Source organism: Suncus etruscus, chromosome 17 (assembly GCF_024139225.1).
Source record: "Suncus etruscus isolate mSunEtr1 chromosome 17, mSunEtr1.pri.cur, whole genome shotgun sequence".
Classification (NCBI taxonomy): domain Eukaryota; kingdom Metazoa; phylum Chordata; class Mammalia; order Eulipotyphla; family Soricidae; genus Suncus; species Suncus etruscus.
In genome coordinates this window covers 40,555,432-40,572,114 of record NC_064864.1, presented here as the reverse complement: position 1 = coordinate 40,572,114, position 16,683 = coordinate 40,555,432, and the positions used below count along the sequence as shown (strand labels likewise).

The 16,683-nt window shown below is 45.9% G+C and overlaps 1 protein-coding gene across 1 annotated transcript in view; it reads left to right on the top strand.

Annotated features, from left to right (window-relative positions):
- The first annotated feature begins 4,915 nt into the window (after window positions 1–4,915).
- The window catches only part of PIK3AP1 (phosphoinositide-3-kinase adaptor protein 1), a 110,657-nt gene continuing 98,889 nt past the window's right edge, over window positions 4,916–16,683 (top strand). The window contains 2 exon segments of the mRNA XM_049764384.1: window positions 4,916–4,964; window positions 12,852–13,268. Of these exon segments, the coding sequence (XP_049620341.1) occupies window positions 4,952–4,964; window positions 12,852–13,268 (430 nt within the window). The 5' untranslated portion in view covers window positions 4,916–4,951.

Below are 16,683 nucleotides of genomic sequence, written 5' to 3'. Positions count from 1 at the left end.
CAGCACATTGCAGCTCTTTAAGTAGCTCCCAGTCCTCATGTATCAAACATTTCAGAGAAAATAATAATATTTGTCCATTAAAAACAGATAAAAAGGTACTTTGGAGGCCGGAATGGTAGCACAGAGGTAGGGCGTTTGCCTTGTACACAGTTGACCCAGGACAGATGCGGATTCAATCTCTAGCATTCCCATTTGGTCTCCTGAACCAGAAGTAATTTCTGAGCGCAGAGCCAGGAGTAATTTTTGAGTGCCGCTGTGGGTGACCAAAAGATAAATAAAAAACAATAAAAAGGCACTTTGAACTTCATTGTACAAGGTCTGATTTTACAAGGTACCAAAGATTTTACGAGGTATCAGGACAAAACTTAGCCCTGGCTTTCAATAGTTTACTTTTGTTTGCTTGTTTATTTTTTGGGGGGGTCACACAAAGCAGCACTCAGGAGTGACTCCTGGCTTTACTTTCAGAAATTACTCCTGGTAGGCTCAGCTAACCATATGGGATGCCGAAGAATCAAACATGGGTTCCCTGCTTGCAAGGCAAACACCTACCTGCTGTGCTATCACTCTAGCCCTCAGTAGTTTACTTATAACCTTCTGATAGCTTTTGGTAGATTCGTGGGCAAGAACCACCAAGTAAAAGCATCAGATCAATAAAAGAACTTCTACAATTCTTTGTCTGGGAAGGGAAAAGCTATGATCCCTATAAAAACAATAGGGATTAGGACTAGGGTGTCTGCAGCTCAGTATTTGTGAAGAAAATGGCTGCTGTGTCCATCTTGGTCTTATTTCCACATATGTTCAAAATGAGCACTAGTACCTTTTCCAATTCAAATGCTCCCAGAGCTTATGAAGCCAGATCTAAACATTTCCACTACAGCTGCCCAGACTTTCTGCTTCAGCACCTCACCAGGCGAAATCAAGCAAGCACACAAATGCTTTCACGCACCAATGCAGGCACCATCTGTGTGCAACATGAAGTGGGACTACTCAGGGGTGACGCTACCACTTGAGAGCACCCATATGTCTGCAAGAATGGGAGATTAGTTACTTTGAAGGCAAACCCAACTTCTTATCTCATAAAAGACCCATAGCTTTGGCTATCAAGATTATGGATTTGAGTCCTACTTCTGCACATGCTAAATGTCCCTGGGAAAACAATTAAATTTCCCTGTATCTTTGCTTCCTCATCTAGGAAGTGATAGCTATCCCTGTAAATTGAGGAAGAACAAAAACAGTCTATAGACTATAGTTGGTGTCTTATCAGTAAAGTTAGTGTCCCTTGTCAGTAAAGAATTTAGTTGGGGGGAGAATTCTGTTTCAGTGAGATAGCTCAAAGAACTGATCATTTGCTTTGCATGCTCAATTCCTTGCACCACATGGTCCCCAGACAACTTCTGAGTGATCCTGGGGCATTGAGCCATGACCAGTTCCCAGAGTCCCAGGGTGTGGTCAACCTATAATAAGACCAAACAAAAGAAAGTAGGGGCCTTTGCACTAAAAAAAGGGGGGGGAGGGGAAGCTATAAGTTTCATGTGGAAGCCTGGGGCTTTGGAGTGAGATTCTGTTCATCTCTCTGCCTCATTGTCATTAACATGTGTCCACTCATATGGTTGCCTCTTTCTGTCTTTTGTCATCCCTTCAAATTCTAAGCAGGAACCAAAAGAGAAAGGAAGGCATTGTGAAATATTCCATAAAAATCTGTGGTGGCTACCTGAGCCCACGAATTTAATTTCTTTTTGTTTTTTAAAATAATACCTTTATTTAAACACCGTGATTACAAACATGACTGTAATTAGGTTTCAGTCACAAAAAGAACATCCCCCTTCACCAATGCAACATTCCCATCACCAATGCCCCCCCATCTCCCTCCTATATCCCCTGCCTGTATTCAAGACAGATATTCTACTTCTCTCATTCATTAACATTGTCATGGTAGTTGTTAGTGTGTTATTTCTCTAACTGCACTCACCACTCTTTGTGGTGAGCTTCATATCTTGAGCCAGTTCTTTCAGCCCTTATCTCTGGGCATTATTACAATAGTGTATTTTGTTTTTCTTAAAACCCATTAATAGGGCCTGGAGAGATAGCACAGCGGTGTTTGCCTTGCAAGCAGCCGATCCAGGACCAAAGGTGGTTGGTTCGAATCCCGGTGTCCCATATGGTCCCCCGTGCCTGCCAGGAGCTATTTCTGAGCAGACAGCCAGGAGGAACCCCTGAGCATCGCCGGGGTGTGGCCCAAAAACCAAAAAAAAACCAAAAAAAAAACCCATAGATAAATGAGACTATTCTGTGTCTCTCTCCCTCTGATTTATTTCACTTAGCATAATAGTTTCCATGTCCATTCATGTATAGGAAAATTTCATGACTTCATTTCTTCTGAAGTCTGCATAATATTCCATTGTGTATATGTACCACAGTTTCTTTAGCTATTCATGTGTTGAAGGGCATCTTGGTTGTTTCCAGAGTCTGGCTATAGTAAATAGTGCTGCGATGAATATAAGTTTGAGGAAAGGATTTTGGTATTGCACTTTTGTTTTCCTAGGGCATATCCCTAGGAGTGGTATTGCTGGATCAAATGGGAGCTCAATTTCCAGTTCTTTGAGGAATCTCCATATTGTTTTCTATAAGGGCTGGACTAGATGGCATTCCCATCAGCAGTGAAGGAGAATTCCTTTCTCCCCAGATCCCTGCCAGTACTGATTATTCTTTGTGATTTGTGCCAGTCTCTATGGCTGAATTTAACTTCTATCTTCTAGATTTCCTCTTAGGTGAGGGCTAGAGATGTAATATAGGGGCTAAAGCACTTAAGACACTTGGCTTGTATGCAGCTGTCCCTCATTTGATCCCTGGCACTGCACATGATCCTTGGAGCACAACCAGAAGTGACCCCTGAATCAGGAGTACCTCGTCCCTGCACATTGCCAGTGGTGATGCTTAAGCTCAAAGTAACAAAACACCAGACAACAAGTGAAGATACAGAAACATAAAATTCATCTACTTCATTCACTGCTCTACAAAGACACTGGCAAAGTGGACAGCATGAGGGCCTCCTGCCATCCCACCCTTGGAATGTAGCTCATGCATTTAGGGAGTTGAAGGGTGATGGTCAAACAAATGATTGATGTAGCTCAGTGGAATGCCTCACACATGGAATATAGAGCAGCCAAGACCAGAGGTTTGTGAAGAGTAAGGGAGTTTGAGAGAGAGGGAGGCATCTGGAAGCTATGCTTCTACAAATGGGAAATCCAGGAAAGTCCCAGGATTTCCAAACTGAAATACTCTCATGGCACAATGAGAGAATCAAGGGCATGCAGCGATTATTGCTTGTCCAAGACCTCAGGGTTAGCAGGCGCCCTTGTCTTCTAGTCCTAATCTCAGACTTCGGTTTCTAGCTGCCTTTCTCAGAACCCCACTCCATCTCCTCACCTGCCAGCAGTCCAGGTTCTGGAGCCCAGCTTGGCTTCCCAGAGGTTGTGAGTGACGAAGTCATCTGTTTTTATATGAAGCCCTGACCTCTCCATTGATTTATTCTGACAACAGCTCCTCAAAGCTCTCAATCCCAGGTCTCCTTACTGTCCTGTTCTTAGTCTACTTCTCAGATTACCATATTGCCCTTGTGGACTTGCTTTCTTTGGATACTGCACATGATTCTTTCCCATGGCTCTGCCCTGGAGGCCAGGCTCCCTCCATCTTTTCCTGTCACCTATTCACTCTTGCAGCTTTACCTCTAAGGGTAATGTCTTCCTCCCCCTCATCCTTCTTCTCCTCTTCCTCTCTTCCTCCCCCTCCTTCTTCTACTCTTCCTCCTCTCTTCCTTCTCTCTCTGGAGAGCAGGACTAGCTCTGGACACAGACTGGGAGGGCCCCTAGGGACACGTACTTTTGGGGTGGAAGTTTTATACCCGGAGATGCTTATGGGTTATTCCTTGCTCAGCACTCAGTACCATACAGGGTGCCAAGGATTGAACCTGGATCTGCTGCGTGAGAAGCAAGCGGTATACATGCTCTACTATCACTCAGGCCCGTGAGGGTACTTACTTGTAGGATCTGAACAAGGAGCTCTACTTGTCTCTTGGGTTCCAACCAGAAAACAGAGTTGGGCGTTGCCCTAGAGAGGCTGCCAGGCGAAGAAAACTGTACTGTGTATTTATCACAAATGCTCACGTGCCATTAAAGACCCCTCAAAGGAGTTACAGAAAGGTCACTGGAGGGTGATCAAGGGCAACCTTCAGGACCAGGTGCCAGGGAAGGACCCTGTGCCCCTCCCTGCCCCTTCCCTTCTCTGTGGAGACAGAGGACTTAGCCGCCAGAGGATCCGGTGGGCTCCCTACCACCCAGATCATGGAGCCAGCCCCCTCCCACTCGGGATCCCCTTCCAGCAGCACCCAGCACCCCGCCCCACCCCACTCCCAGGCCCCAGCCCAGTGAAGAGGGGCGCCTTCAGGGTCCGGAGAGATAGCATAGCGGTTGAGCGTTTGCCTTGCATGCAGAAGGACGGTGGTTCGAATCCCGGCGTCCCATATGGTCCCCCAAGCCTGCCAGGGGCGATTTCTGAGTGCAGAGCTGGGAGTAACCCCTGAGCGCTGCTGGGTGTGACCCCCAAAAAAGAGGGTCGCCTTCAGCCTGGGTGGGGCCCACGTGGCCCGGAGCCCGCACAGCTCCGGCCAGTGGAGGGAGCCGGGCGGCTGCGGGACGTGGGGGCTGGGGTTCTCACTTCCCCTCTGCAGCGGGGAGCAGGTGCCTCGCTCGGGCCGGTCTTCGCAGGCGGGGCTGACCCCGTGGGCCCGCCCCCGGGGCGCTTCCCACCGGCCTTTGGGGAGCCTCGGAGCCGAGCCGGCGGTGCTGGTGGCGAGGCCGGGCCCGCTGCAGACCCGCGCGCGCCGGGTTCTGGTCCGCAGCTCGGTCGGGCCCGCGCCAGCAGCAAGCCGGGCCTGTGCGCGGTGGGCCCCGGCATGGCAGCCGCAGGTGGGTAAGGCCGGCCGCCCCGCGCCCTCGGGGTGTGCCCCGCAGCTGTCAGGGGCTTCTGTGCTTTGCCGCGGGGTCTTGATCTTTCCTTGCGAGCCTGTGCGGGATCGGATCCTGGTGCTCTGGAGTCTCTGATCGCTGCAGCCAACTTCCCCACCCAACCCTTCCTCGTCGCCCTTCCCAGCTGATTGCACGACCGTCTGCCACCCTGTCCTGCTTCTGTCTCCCTTTCTTCTATCCCCCTGTGCCCGCTCTCAGAGCTTCTTCTTCTTTTTTGCTTGTTTGTTTACTTTTTTGTTTTGTTTTGGGTCACACCCGGCAGCGCTCAATTAGGGGTTCCTCTTGGCTCTACGCTCAGAAATCGCTCCTGGCAGGCTCGGGGGACCCTATGTGATGTCGGGATTTGAACCATGCATGCAAAGCAAACGCCCTACCTCCGTGCTATCTCTCAGGCCCCGCTCTCAGGCTTCTGAAGTTGTTTCCCCGCTTCTTCCAACCCCGAGTAGAGAGAGAGAGGGTCCTTTGGAAGAAGTCTGAGAAGGGCGCAGCCTGTCTCCCCTGCAGGCCTGTGGCACCAAAAGGGGGCGCTCGGGTAGCCCTGGGCTGAGTCTGGAGGTCTCGCACTGCCTCTTCTTTCCTCTACCCAAGCTAGGCTTTGTCTACTTTGGAGTTTCACCAGTTACCTGGGATCTCTGTTCCCCTTAGACTTTACTCTTTCTATGACCATTACATACTGCTGGAGGATGACAGGAGATACACGTCTGGACTCTTGGGTGTCTTTCTTGCACATGGGTGTCGTAGACACTTGGCAAGTCACTCTCTGAGATATAGGGCAAGCCTAGAGATAAAGCCAGTGATAGCAAGAAGGGAGCATTTACCATGCACTTTCATGTCTGTGATACTATGGGCAGTTCTTAAGGGAGATGGGGAGACTCTCTTTTTCCTGTGCCCTCCAGATCCTGGTGGTCTTAGGAAGGAGAGTCAGAACTTAACTGGGCATTACTAGATGACTTTAGAGCTATCATGTTGGTGAATTGGGCATTGTGTAGTTGTGTACCTTTATCCAGCCCATCTTATTCTTTCTGGATAAAGTGATCCTGGGAAATAGATTCTAGTTTTCCAGGAGAAGGGACCTTTGGTGGCTTATAAGGGCAGCCTCTGGAACGAAGAGCTCTTCCCTATGTCCTGAAGTACTTCAAGCAGTAGAACTAACTCGGATTGTTCTGATAGATTGAGACACCCGTTGATGGTATGAGGGGGTGGGACAGGTAATCTTAGCCTCTTGGCTTGTCACTAGGCCCCAAAGGTCAGGAAACCCGTGCTGTGAATGAGAAATCCCTGGCGACGGCAGGCAACTACAGACTGAATGTTCTATTTGAAAGCCAAGGCAGAGTCAGCTACTGAGATCTCCATCAGTACAAGTATTCTTTGCATGCCTCTTGTTTGCCCAAAGAGTTTCAGGTGTTGGCTGTATACTCTGCCAACCAAAACAGTGTTAGCCATGTCCCCATGAAGCTTATAGAGTAGTGGAGAAAATGTGAAAGGAAGCAAAAGGAAAAAAAAGGGGGGGGCATTGAAGACAAGGCTTGAAAGTGGGGGCTTTGGGGAAGAGTGTTCAGGTAGAGGAACAGTAACTGCTATATGATTTCCCCACCTTCTCTACAAATAGTCTAGAAATAGCCAATAGTCTAGTCTGCAGATTGTCTAGAAATAGCAGAATGGGAGGGCCGTAGGGCAGGGGTCAGAGAACAGCTCCCCGGCAGGCAGCATGCTTTGCTTTGTGTGGTGGTGAATGGAGGTAAGGAGCATAGGGTTTGGGCAGACTCTTGTTCACACGGGTGCTCTAGTTCAGTGGCCAGGTCTGGGCTATTTATGGGCTCTCTGGTGGCTTCCACAGATGTCTGTGATGGTTTTGGCTGTCACACCCCCAGACAATCAGCATCCTTTGTGGTAAGACACCCTTCCAGATCCTGCAGGGAGAGTTGTGTCTCTGGGGTCTCCAGGAGCTACCTGGAGCTTTAAGGACCCCAGAAAACAACTCATTAGTGGGAGTGATGAGACCTCCTCTTGCCAAGAGGTGTCCAGGCATGTGAACCCCTTCTCCCTTCTTTTAAAAAGCTTGTTTGACTATAGAAGTCATATGCTATTCATTCACCCATTTAAAGCATCTGCTTCTTTGGCAAGCCATCACCGCAGCAAATCATATTTATTGATTTATTTTTATTAATTTTATTTGGTTTGGGGGCCACATCTAGTGATGTTTGGGAGCTACTTCCTTCTTTGTGCTTGAGAATCACTCCAAGTGGTTCGTGAAGGGGAGGTCTGTGTGGTGTTAGGGATCAAGTCTAAACCTCTTAATGTAAAACATGTGTTCAATGTATGAGTTATCTCTCTGGCATCACAGTCAATTTTAGGATAGTCACCTCAAAAAGAAACACTATACTTTAGCTCAATTCCTTTATTTCTTTCTTATAATAAGCTCTAAATCTACTTATCTACTTTATTTTGGCCCCACCCAGTCATGCTCAGGGACTACTCTTTTTTCTTTTTTGGTTTTTGGGTCACACCCGGCAGTGCTCAGGGGTTCCTCCTGGCTCTATGCTCAGAAATCGCTCCTGGCAGGCTCAGGGGACCATATGGGATGCCCGGATTTGAACCACTATCCTTCTGCACCCAAGGCAAATGCCTTACCGCTGTGCTATCTCTCAGCCTCAGGGATTATTCTTGACTCTACACTCAGGAATCACTCTGGGTGCTGTTCTGGGATTATATGGGGTTCTGGGGATTGAACCCAGGTCAGCTGCATTCAAGGCAAACACCTGAGCTGCTGTACTCTCTCCAACCCCTAAATATACTTTTTGTCTATATAGATTTTCCCACTCTGAACTAAATAAATTTTCTAAAGGGGATCTTGCGTGACTAGTGTTTTTCGAAGAGCAGGCTGTGCTTATGGCATACCCATGTTGTAGTTTGCATCATTATTCCCAGAATGGTGTGATGGTCCTCATAAATTCTCTTCCACTGGAGGAAAGGCATTTGTCTTTTTTTTTTTTTTTTTTTTTGGTTTTTGGGCCACACCCGGCGGTACTCAGGGGTGACTCCTGGCTGTCTGCTCAGAAATAGCTCCTGGCAGGCACGGGGGACCATATGGGACACCTGGATTCGAACCAACCACCTTTGGTCCTGGATCGGCTGCATTTGTCTTTTTTTTTTTTTTTTTTTTTTTTTGGTTTTTGGGCCACACCCGGTGACGCTCAGGGGTTACTCCTGGCTATGCACTCAGAAGTCGCTCCTGGCTTGGGGGACCATATGGGATGCCGGGGGTTCGAACCGCGGTCCGTCCTAGGCTAGCACAGGCAAGGCAGGCACCTTACCTCTAGCGCCACCGCCTGGCCCCCCTTTTTTTTTCTTTATTATTTGTTTTTGCAGCCTACCTGGCAGTACTTGGAGTTTACTCCTGGCCCTGCACTCAGAAATTATTTCTGACAGGAGTCAGGGGATCATAAGGGATCAAGTTGGGTAGAATTCATGCAAAGCAAAGACGACCCACTGTACTATCACTCTGGCCCTCTAGTTTTCCATTTTTGGGGGAACATTTATTATTTATTGAAATCAAGGAAAACCTTAGTCCGTGCATGAATTAGGGTAAGATGATCAAGTATAGGGCAATCAGTTTATTTCATAATTTTTTCTCAGCTCCTTTTGAATTTACATATGAAAATAGAAAAAGATAGACCAGAATGGAAAGAGATGGACCAAGTTTTCCAAGCCTGGTTGGGAGAAGGGTAGAATCTTCTCCATGTTAACCTAGAGGTAACTAAAGCTCTTGCACTTTATCTTGCCTCTTGACTCCAGAGCTTCTCTCCAGAGCCTTTTCCTCTCTGTGAAGTGAAGGGACAAGAGGGCTCTTTGGTATGTGTGTTTGGAGGGGGGGGAGGGATGATCTTAGCTTTGTGCTCATATTCCTCCTTGAGATCTCTTGCTAATCCTGCCAAGTTTCTAAAGTCATTACTATAGAAGTCTGGATGCACCTTCGATGAGCATTCACCACACATCTCCCTATTCCAGATCCTCTCTTAGCTCACATTCCACTTCAACATGGTGCTTCAAATTCAGGGTCCCAAGATGATGTGCAGGTGCGAGGGTCTCCTACAGGTGACAGAACTGATCTGGGCAAGGTAGCTTGAGAAGTTGCCTTCTGCACCCTTTGTTGCTTATGCTGCTCAAGTGGATTAAACTCTGAAGCTTTGAAAAAAGCTAATTTGGAACAGTGTTCAAGGCTTACTTCTGACTCTGTGGTCAGAGCTCACTCACGGCAGGCTCAGCGGACCATATAGGATATTGGGGGTTGAACACGGGTTAGCTGCATGCAAAGCAAGCTCCCTGTCCACTGTCCACTCAGCAGCCCAAGAGTCAGTCATTGCCCTACCACTCTTCCCCTGTTGCCAAAAACCTGTCCCAGTCTCCAAAAATATTCATTCCATTCTCATTCTACAGCTAAGTCAACTCTCTAGTTAATTAATTTTTTTTCAGGGTCACATCTGTGAGTGCTTTGAGAGATCGCTTCTGGCTTGTTTGGGATTGAACCCAGGACTTCCATATGCAAAGCATGTGCTCCAGCCCTTTGAGCCACTTCCCTGACAACTAAGCCTTTTCTATAAGCACTACAAGGACAAAGACCTCCTTTCTGTGTAGGACTTAGGGGCATCTTCTTGGCAGTGATCCTTGAAGAAAGGGATATTCTCATCATGAGCTGCTGACAAAGTATTTAGTCTCGTGGTGTTGTTACCAGTATATTAGCATGTTTTGGAGGGATTTTTTTTGTTTTTGTTTTTGGGCCACACCCAGTGTTGCTCAGGGGTTACTCCTGGCTGTCTGCTCAGAAATAGCTCCTGGCAGGCACGGGGGACCATATGGGACACCGGGATTCGAACCAACCACCTTTGGTCCTGGATCGGCTGCTTGCAAGGCAAACACCGCTGTGCTATGTCTCCGGGCCCGGGATTTTTTTTTTTTTTTTTTTTTTTTGGTTTGTTAGGTCACACCCAGAAGCACTCAGGAGTAGTCCTGGCTCTGTACTCAGAAATTAGTTCTCTCAGGTTTGGGGTACCATATTAGATGCCCGGGTTGGCCACCTGCAAGGCAAACACCCTACTCACTGTGCTATCGCTCTGGCCCCCTTGAGGGAATTTTCTTTTAACTTTTACTTAGAATTTATTTTAAACAACTTCCTCAGATTTCAGTTGCAGCATCCAAGTAAATTTCAGGAAAACGAGAGCTTTTATTATCTTCATTTAAATTGAGTCAAAATTTGCCTACAGTGGTCTGAAGTCCCACCACAAGGGATGACCAAGTGGGTTGTGATATTGTGTGTGAGGCACTAACCACTTCCTTCTCAATTATTTTGTCCAAAGTGGATGGGGGTTGAATTTAACAAGAATGATCTCAGGAATAAGCTGTGTTGAAAAGCATTTTTCTTTTCTTCAGTGTAAACAACTCAGTTATTTTTTAAATTTTTTTTTATTTAAACACTGTGGTTACAAGATTGTTCATAATACAGTTTTTTTCTCAGATAAAGTTGCTCATGATTTTTTTTGTTTTTTTTGGGGGGGGGGAGGACCACACCCAGTGACACTCAAGGGTTACTCCTGACTATGTGCTCAGAAATCACTCCTGGCTTGGGGGACCATATGGGGGACCATATGGGACTCAGGGGGATCGAACCTTGGTCCATCCTAGGCTAGTGCTTGCAAGGCAGATGCTTATGCCCTGCACCACTGCTCCAGCCCCTGTTCATGCACAGCCATACAGTGTACAACAACCTTCACCAGTGCATATTTTCCATCACCAATGTTCCCAGTTTCCGTCTCCCATCATCCTCCCTGATGCCCTCTTCCTTCCCACTCACCTTTCACACCTGCTTCAGGGGTAGGCATTCTCTCTCTCTCTCTCTCTCTCTCTCTCTCTCTCTCTCTCTTATAAAGTGCTTTAGGGGCTGGAGAGATATCACGGACGTAGGGCACTTGCCTTGCATGCAGAAGGATGCTGGTTTGAATCTTGGCATTCTATATGGTCCCCCGAGCCTGCCAGGAGCGATTTCTGAGTGTAGAGCCAGGAGGAACCCCTGAGTGCTGCCAGGTGTGACTCCCCACCAAAAAACAAGTGCTTTTCATGTAGAAAAATCTTATCTTTTAAGTAATGTTTATATAAATTTACTTGCCAACTTTTGTCTTTGAGAAGTTTTAAATATACAGAAAAATGTGAAGACTATGGAGAGTTCTCATGTACCTCATGCCCTGTTGTCTCCAAATAGTTTGAGGGTATGTGGAGTGTGGAGACTCTCAACTTGATGCCCAGATACTGTTCCTGGAGGCACTCTAAAACACTGAGTTACACTGAGACAGATGTTGTATTTGAATTTAAGCTCATCCTCCAGGAAGGAGGCAGAGATAAAAGGTAGTCAGGTGATGCCCTAACTTATATGTAGCTTTGCCAACTTTATTCCTTCTTTGGCTTTAAAATTATTTTTCCATTGAGGTACAGAATTTTTCTACACAGTAAACATTTTAAAGAAAATATATAGGAGAGATAGTACAGTTGATAGGGTATTTGCCTTGCACGAGGCTGATCCGGGTTTGATCACCAACACCCATATGATTTTTTGAGACCCTGGGAGTACTCTTTTTGTTTGTTTGTTTGTTTGTTTTTGGTTTTTGAATCACACCAGCAGTGCTCAGGGGTTACTCCTGGCTCTATGCTCATAAATCGCCCCTGGCAGGCACAGGGGACCATATGGGATGCCGGGATTCAAACCACTGTCCTATTGCATGAAAGGCAAACACCCTACTTCCATGCAATCTCTCCAGCCCATGGGAGTGATCTTTTAATATAGAGCTAGGAGTAAGTCTTGAGCATTTCCAGATGTGCTGCCCCCCCCCAAATGACTTATTTTAAAATGTACATATCTGGGGGCCAGAGTAACAGGACTGCCTTGCATGCAGATAACCTGGGTTTGATCTCTGACACCAGATATGACCCCAGAGCACTGCCAGGAGTGATCTCTGAGCATAGAGCCAGGAGTAAGTCTTGAGCACTGCTAGGTGTAGCCTAAAAAGAAATAGTACACACCTTCCACTTAAAGCTTCCCCAGGTAGATCAACTAGCTCCTATTAAGAGTCTTGACTTAGAGCTCCAATAAAGCTGGGACTCCTAAAAAAAAAAAAAAAAGAAAGAAAGAAAGAAAGAAAGGAAGGAAGGAAGGAAGGAAGGAAGGAAGGAAGGAAGGAAGGAAGGAAGGAAGGAAGGAAGGAAAAGAAACTCCAAACATTAGTTTTATTTGAAATTAAAAAAAATTGATGGTATTGTCTAAGTTGGTATTAGAACTGGGTTGGGTGTGGATGGGAACAGAAAAGAGGATTCTTCCAGATGGGTCCAGAGCTGACTTTCAGCTTCTTTTTAAAAGAAAAATTAAAAAAATAATAATATCTTTATGTAAGCACCATGGTTACAAACATGTTTGTAGTTGGGTTTCAGCCATAAAAATTACACCCCAGCTTGACGTTCATCTTCTTTCTATATCTGCCTCTGACTTTCTGATGTAGGAACCAAATAGTGAAATAAAGTGCAAAGATGTTGTTTAATTGTGACAACCCACGATTCACTATTCCCTAGTGCCACAAATTGCGTTCTGACTTCTCTGAAAGAGAGGTGGAGAGGCCCTCTTTGTAGGGTATTGATTGTATTGGTGGCTCCTTGTCAGTCTTATTTCTAAAGTTGCTGTGTGATGAATCGTTTTAGAGATGAGGATGTACAATGGTTCTTAGTTAGTTTGAGTCAGCAAACTATTAACTATTAACCCATTTATTTCCATGCCTCCTGCTTGCTCAGGGGTGCTCAGAAGATGCGACATCCTCATAGTCTACAGCGCAGATGCTGAGGAGTGGTGCCGGTACCTGCAGGACCTCTTCCTGTCTAGTAGGCAGATGCGCAGCCAGAGGACACTTACTTACAGGCTCGGCCCCGACGTCTCCTTTTCTGCTCAAGACCTCAACTTCTTTCTTGGCTCACGCTGCATCCTGATGCTGCTCTCTGACGAGTTGGTGCAGCATGTCTGCAGGCCAGCCCTGTTGCCACTGCTGCAGAGAGCCTTCCACCCTCCACAGCGCATGGTGCGACTGCACTGTGGAGTACCCGACAGCGAGGAGTTCCTGGACTTCTTCCCAGATTGGGCCTACTGGCGAGAGATCAGCTGTGAGGATGAGCCCGAGATTTATGTGGCAGCGGTGAAGAAGGTCGTTTATGAAGGTAAGGGTCTCTTCTGACTTTTGGGGGGCGGGTTCTGGGGCCACACTCCATTGAGCTCAAAGGCTGCTCCCAGCTCTGTGCTCAGGGGACACTCCTTTCAGTGCTTAGGAGAATATATGAATATATTCATATGAATATATGAATATATATATATATATATATATATATCCAGATTGAACCTGGATCTCCAGTGTGCCAAGCATCCACTTAGCCCTTTGAGCCATTTCTCAGCCCTAGGAAGGGTTTTTCTCTGAAGCCAAATTCTGGAAAACAGGGTCAGCCAGGCCCTAAACCTTCAGATGAGAGATCGTGCCATTGATACGAGTCAGTGGTATTTAAAAATGAACTCAGATCTCACTATACTAAGTGTCCTGGTCACATTTGTTGATTGAGAGTAGCTCAAAAGTAGCTCTACCAAAAGCCTTCTTTCAAGAATCTTTTAGACCTTGGGCGACACAGGTTCCAGTCTAGAGGCAGAGCAGGTGGAGGCTGAGATCTAATTTGGGGGAGGGGTGGTGAGGAATAGGAAGGCCAACCTTTCTGCTTGTAAGCCACTTTCATTTCCTCATCATGCTACCTTATGGGTCCTGCCAAAAGGGATCATTTTGGGGGAGCTATGTCTTAGAGAAAACCCCTACTCTATTTCCTGCCAGCCTAGCTTGTACAGTTTCTCCTTTTGCAGTGGGAAAATTCTGACCCTCTCTGCCAGGGCCAGTGACTTCAGTGGCCCAGGAAGTGTGACATGCACTCTGATTAACTGTAACGGAAGACAGACTCTAGGATGAATGCCTGTTCCGGCTTTTCTTCCTCTTTTTGTTTTCTGTGTTTGTCTCACTGTGGGCTAGAGCAAGCAAGGCATTTGTTTCTATTCTCTTGTCATTATATACTGATGTCAGCAAAGAAGCCTGGAAAATAACATGATAAATATTGCATGATATATAACATAAGTGAGCCTCACTTATCGCTGGTGTGACTCTGGTTTTAATTCACCTCAGTCAGATGTGATGAACCAAATTCAGAATTTACCTATTCTGAAACTGGAGAGACTAGTATACTTGCCTCCCTTGTGTCTCCACCGAGTTCAGTCCCTGGCACCACCAGTTACGTTCTCCAAATTTATTAGTTAAAACAATTTATCTATTATTTTTTTGGGAGGTCACACCAAGCCATGCTCAGGGGTTACTCCTGGCTCTATGCTCAGAAATCACCCCTGGCAGGCACAGGGGACCATATGGGGTGCCGGGATTCGAACCGCCATCCTTCTGAGTGAAAGGCAAACGCTTTACCTCCATGCTATCTCTCTGGCCCCGAATTTATCTACTCTTAGTGACTTAAAAAAACTATCATTGTGGGGCCGGGTAGGTGGCGCTGGAGGTAAGGTGTCTGCCTTGCAAGCGCTAGCCAAGGAAGGACCTCGGTTCGATCCCCCGGCGTCCCATATGGTCCTCCCAAGCCAGGGGCGATTTCTGAGCACATAGCCAGGAGTAACCCCTGAGCATCAAACGGGTGTGGCCCAAAAACCAAAAAAAAAAAAAAAAACTATCATTGCTTGCTAGATACTTTTATCTCAAGACTGGGCTGCTGTAGGCTAGTAATTATGGCCATATTATATTGAGACTGAAATTACAGTTTGTGTTAATATATCTACATATGAGCCACAGGTGGTGTGCATAGTATCAATGTCTTAACAGAGTGAAATTTTAGGTCGTTTGCTCTCTATAAATTAATTGGTGTTTACATAAAAATACCCTCACATAGATGCCTGGCACCTAGATTAGTTATTATCATAGGTTTTGCTTCTTTTATTTTAGTGGGATACAATGAGAGGAAAAACACATAATTTGTATTCACATGAGGGTTTGCCCTTGCTTGGAGGGAGCCCTGATCTACCAAAACTTAGAGTTGAGTTGCATCTTCTTGTGCCGTAAGTGGACTGACTTATGTATGCAACTGCGATGGTCCCTAATGATCTGCAAAGACTCTGTGACTTACACACTGCTCCTTCACTCTCCAATCAGTTCTTTAGAACTTATGGCTATATTATCGCTATACTGGCACTTCACATGGATGATTCTATAAAGTATCACAATGGGATTATTTCCAAAAATTAGTGGTGAAGAGGATTCTTTGACTAGTCTGTGGATGTGTGCTGTGGTGAGATGCCTGGATAAGTTGCTTTCATAAATATTTACTTTTTTACTAATTTTATGCTACTATAAATATGTCATAAGCCTTTATCTTCAAGTTTTCAGAAGGAATGAAATATTTCTCAGTGGTATCTCTCTTCTAAGAGCAAGTAACTTCTCATCAGACAGAATTTATTTTTAATGGGCAGTTAAGATATGACTTATGAAAAACTGCTTCAGGTTTTTTATCTATGAATATGTAGTGGCACATGGAATTATTTGAGCTAAAATGGGAGACAGAAAAAATCTAATAGAACCTTTTTATCACATGTTAATTTGTGATTTGGAAGATTTAAGGTGTCTGTGTGCCAGTATGGTTTATGTTTGCTTTTGAGGTACTGATAGCTGTTGTCCTGGTTGGTTTAGTAATATGGTATACTATAGTTCTAATATTTTTTTTTAGTATTTGGGTCACACCCTGCAGTGCTCAGGGGTTCCTACTGGCTCCATGCTCAGAAATCACTCCTGGCAGGCTCGGGGAACCATATGGGATGCCGGAATTCTAACCAATGACCTTCTGCATGAAAGGCAAACGCCTTACCTCCATGCTATCTCTTCCGCCCCAATATAGTTTTAATTTTTTCATTCCTTATTTTGTTTTGGTGGTGCTGGGGATTTATTAAAGGTCTCATACATGTAAGGCATTTCCTTATGTATTTATGGTTTTTATGTTGAACAACCTTATTATTTTCTTCTTGAACCACACCTAGCAGCGTTCAGGGGCTATTCTTGGCTCTGTGCTAAGGAGGGAGCCATGGTAGTGCTCAGAGGGCCATTTTTCTTTCTTTTTTAATTTTTTATATAATATTTTATTCAAACACCTTGATTACAAACATAATTGTGGTTGGGTTTCAGTCATGTAAAGAACACCCCCCTTCACCAGTGCAATATTCCCATCACCAATGTCCCAAATCTCCCTCCTCCCCACCCCATCCCGCCTGTACTCTAGACAGGCTTTCTATTTCCAGAGGGCCATTTTTCATGCCAGGGATTTGAACCAGCATCATAGAAACTACAGACTCATTTAAGGCAAATGACTTACTCCTGTAGAAGCTCTCCATCCTTACACAAGCGTTTTAACAAACACAAGACTGGAAGATAACACCAAAGCATTGAAAAAGGGGTAGGCAAGTTGCCTCTTTCCCTTTTAGCTTCCTGCTCTTTAAGGGGAAGAAGTAGTCTTGATTTAAGTTGCTTTCCGAGGCTAAGAACCTGGTTACCCAAGGTCA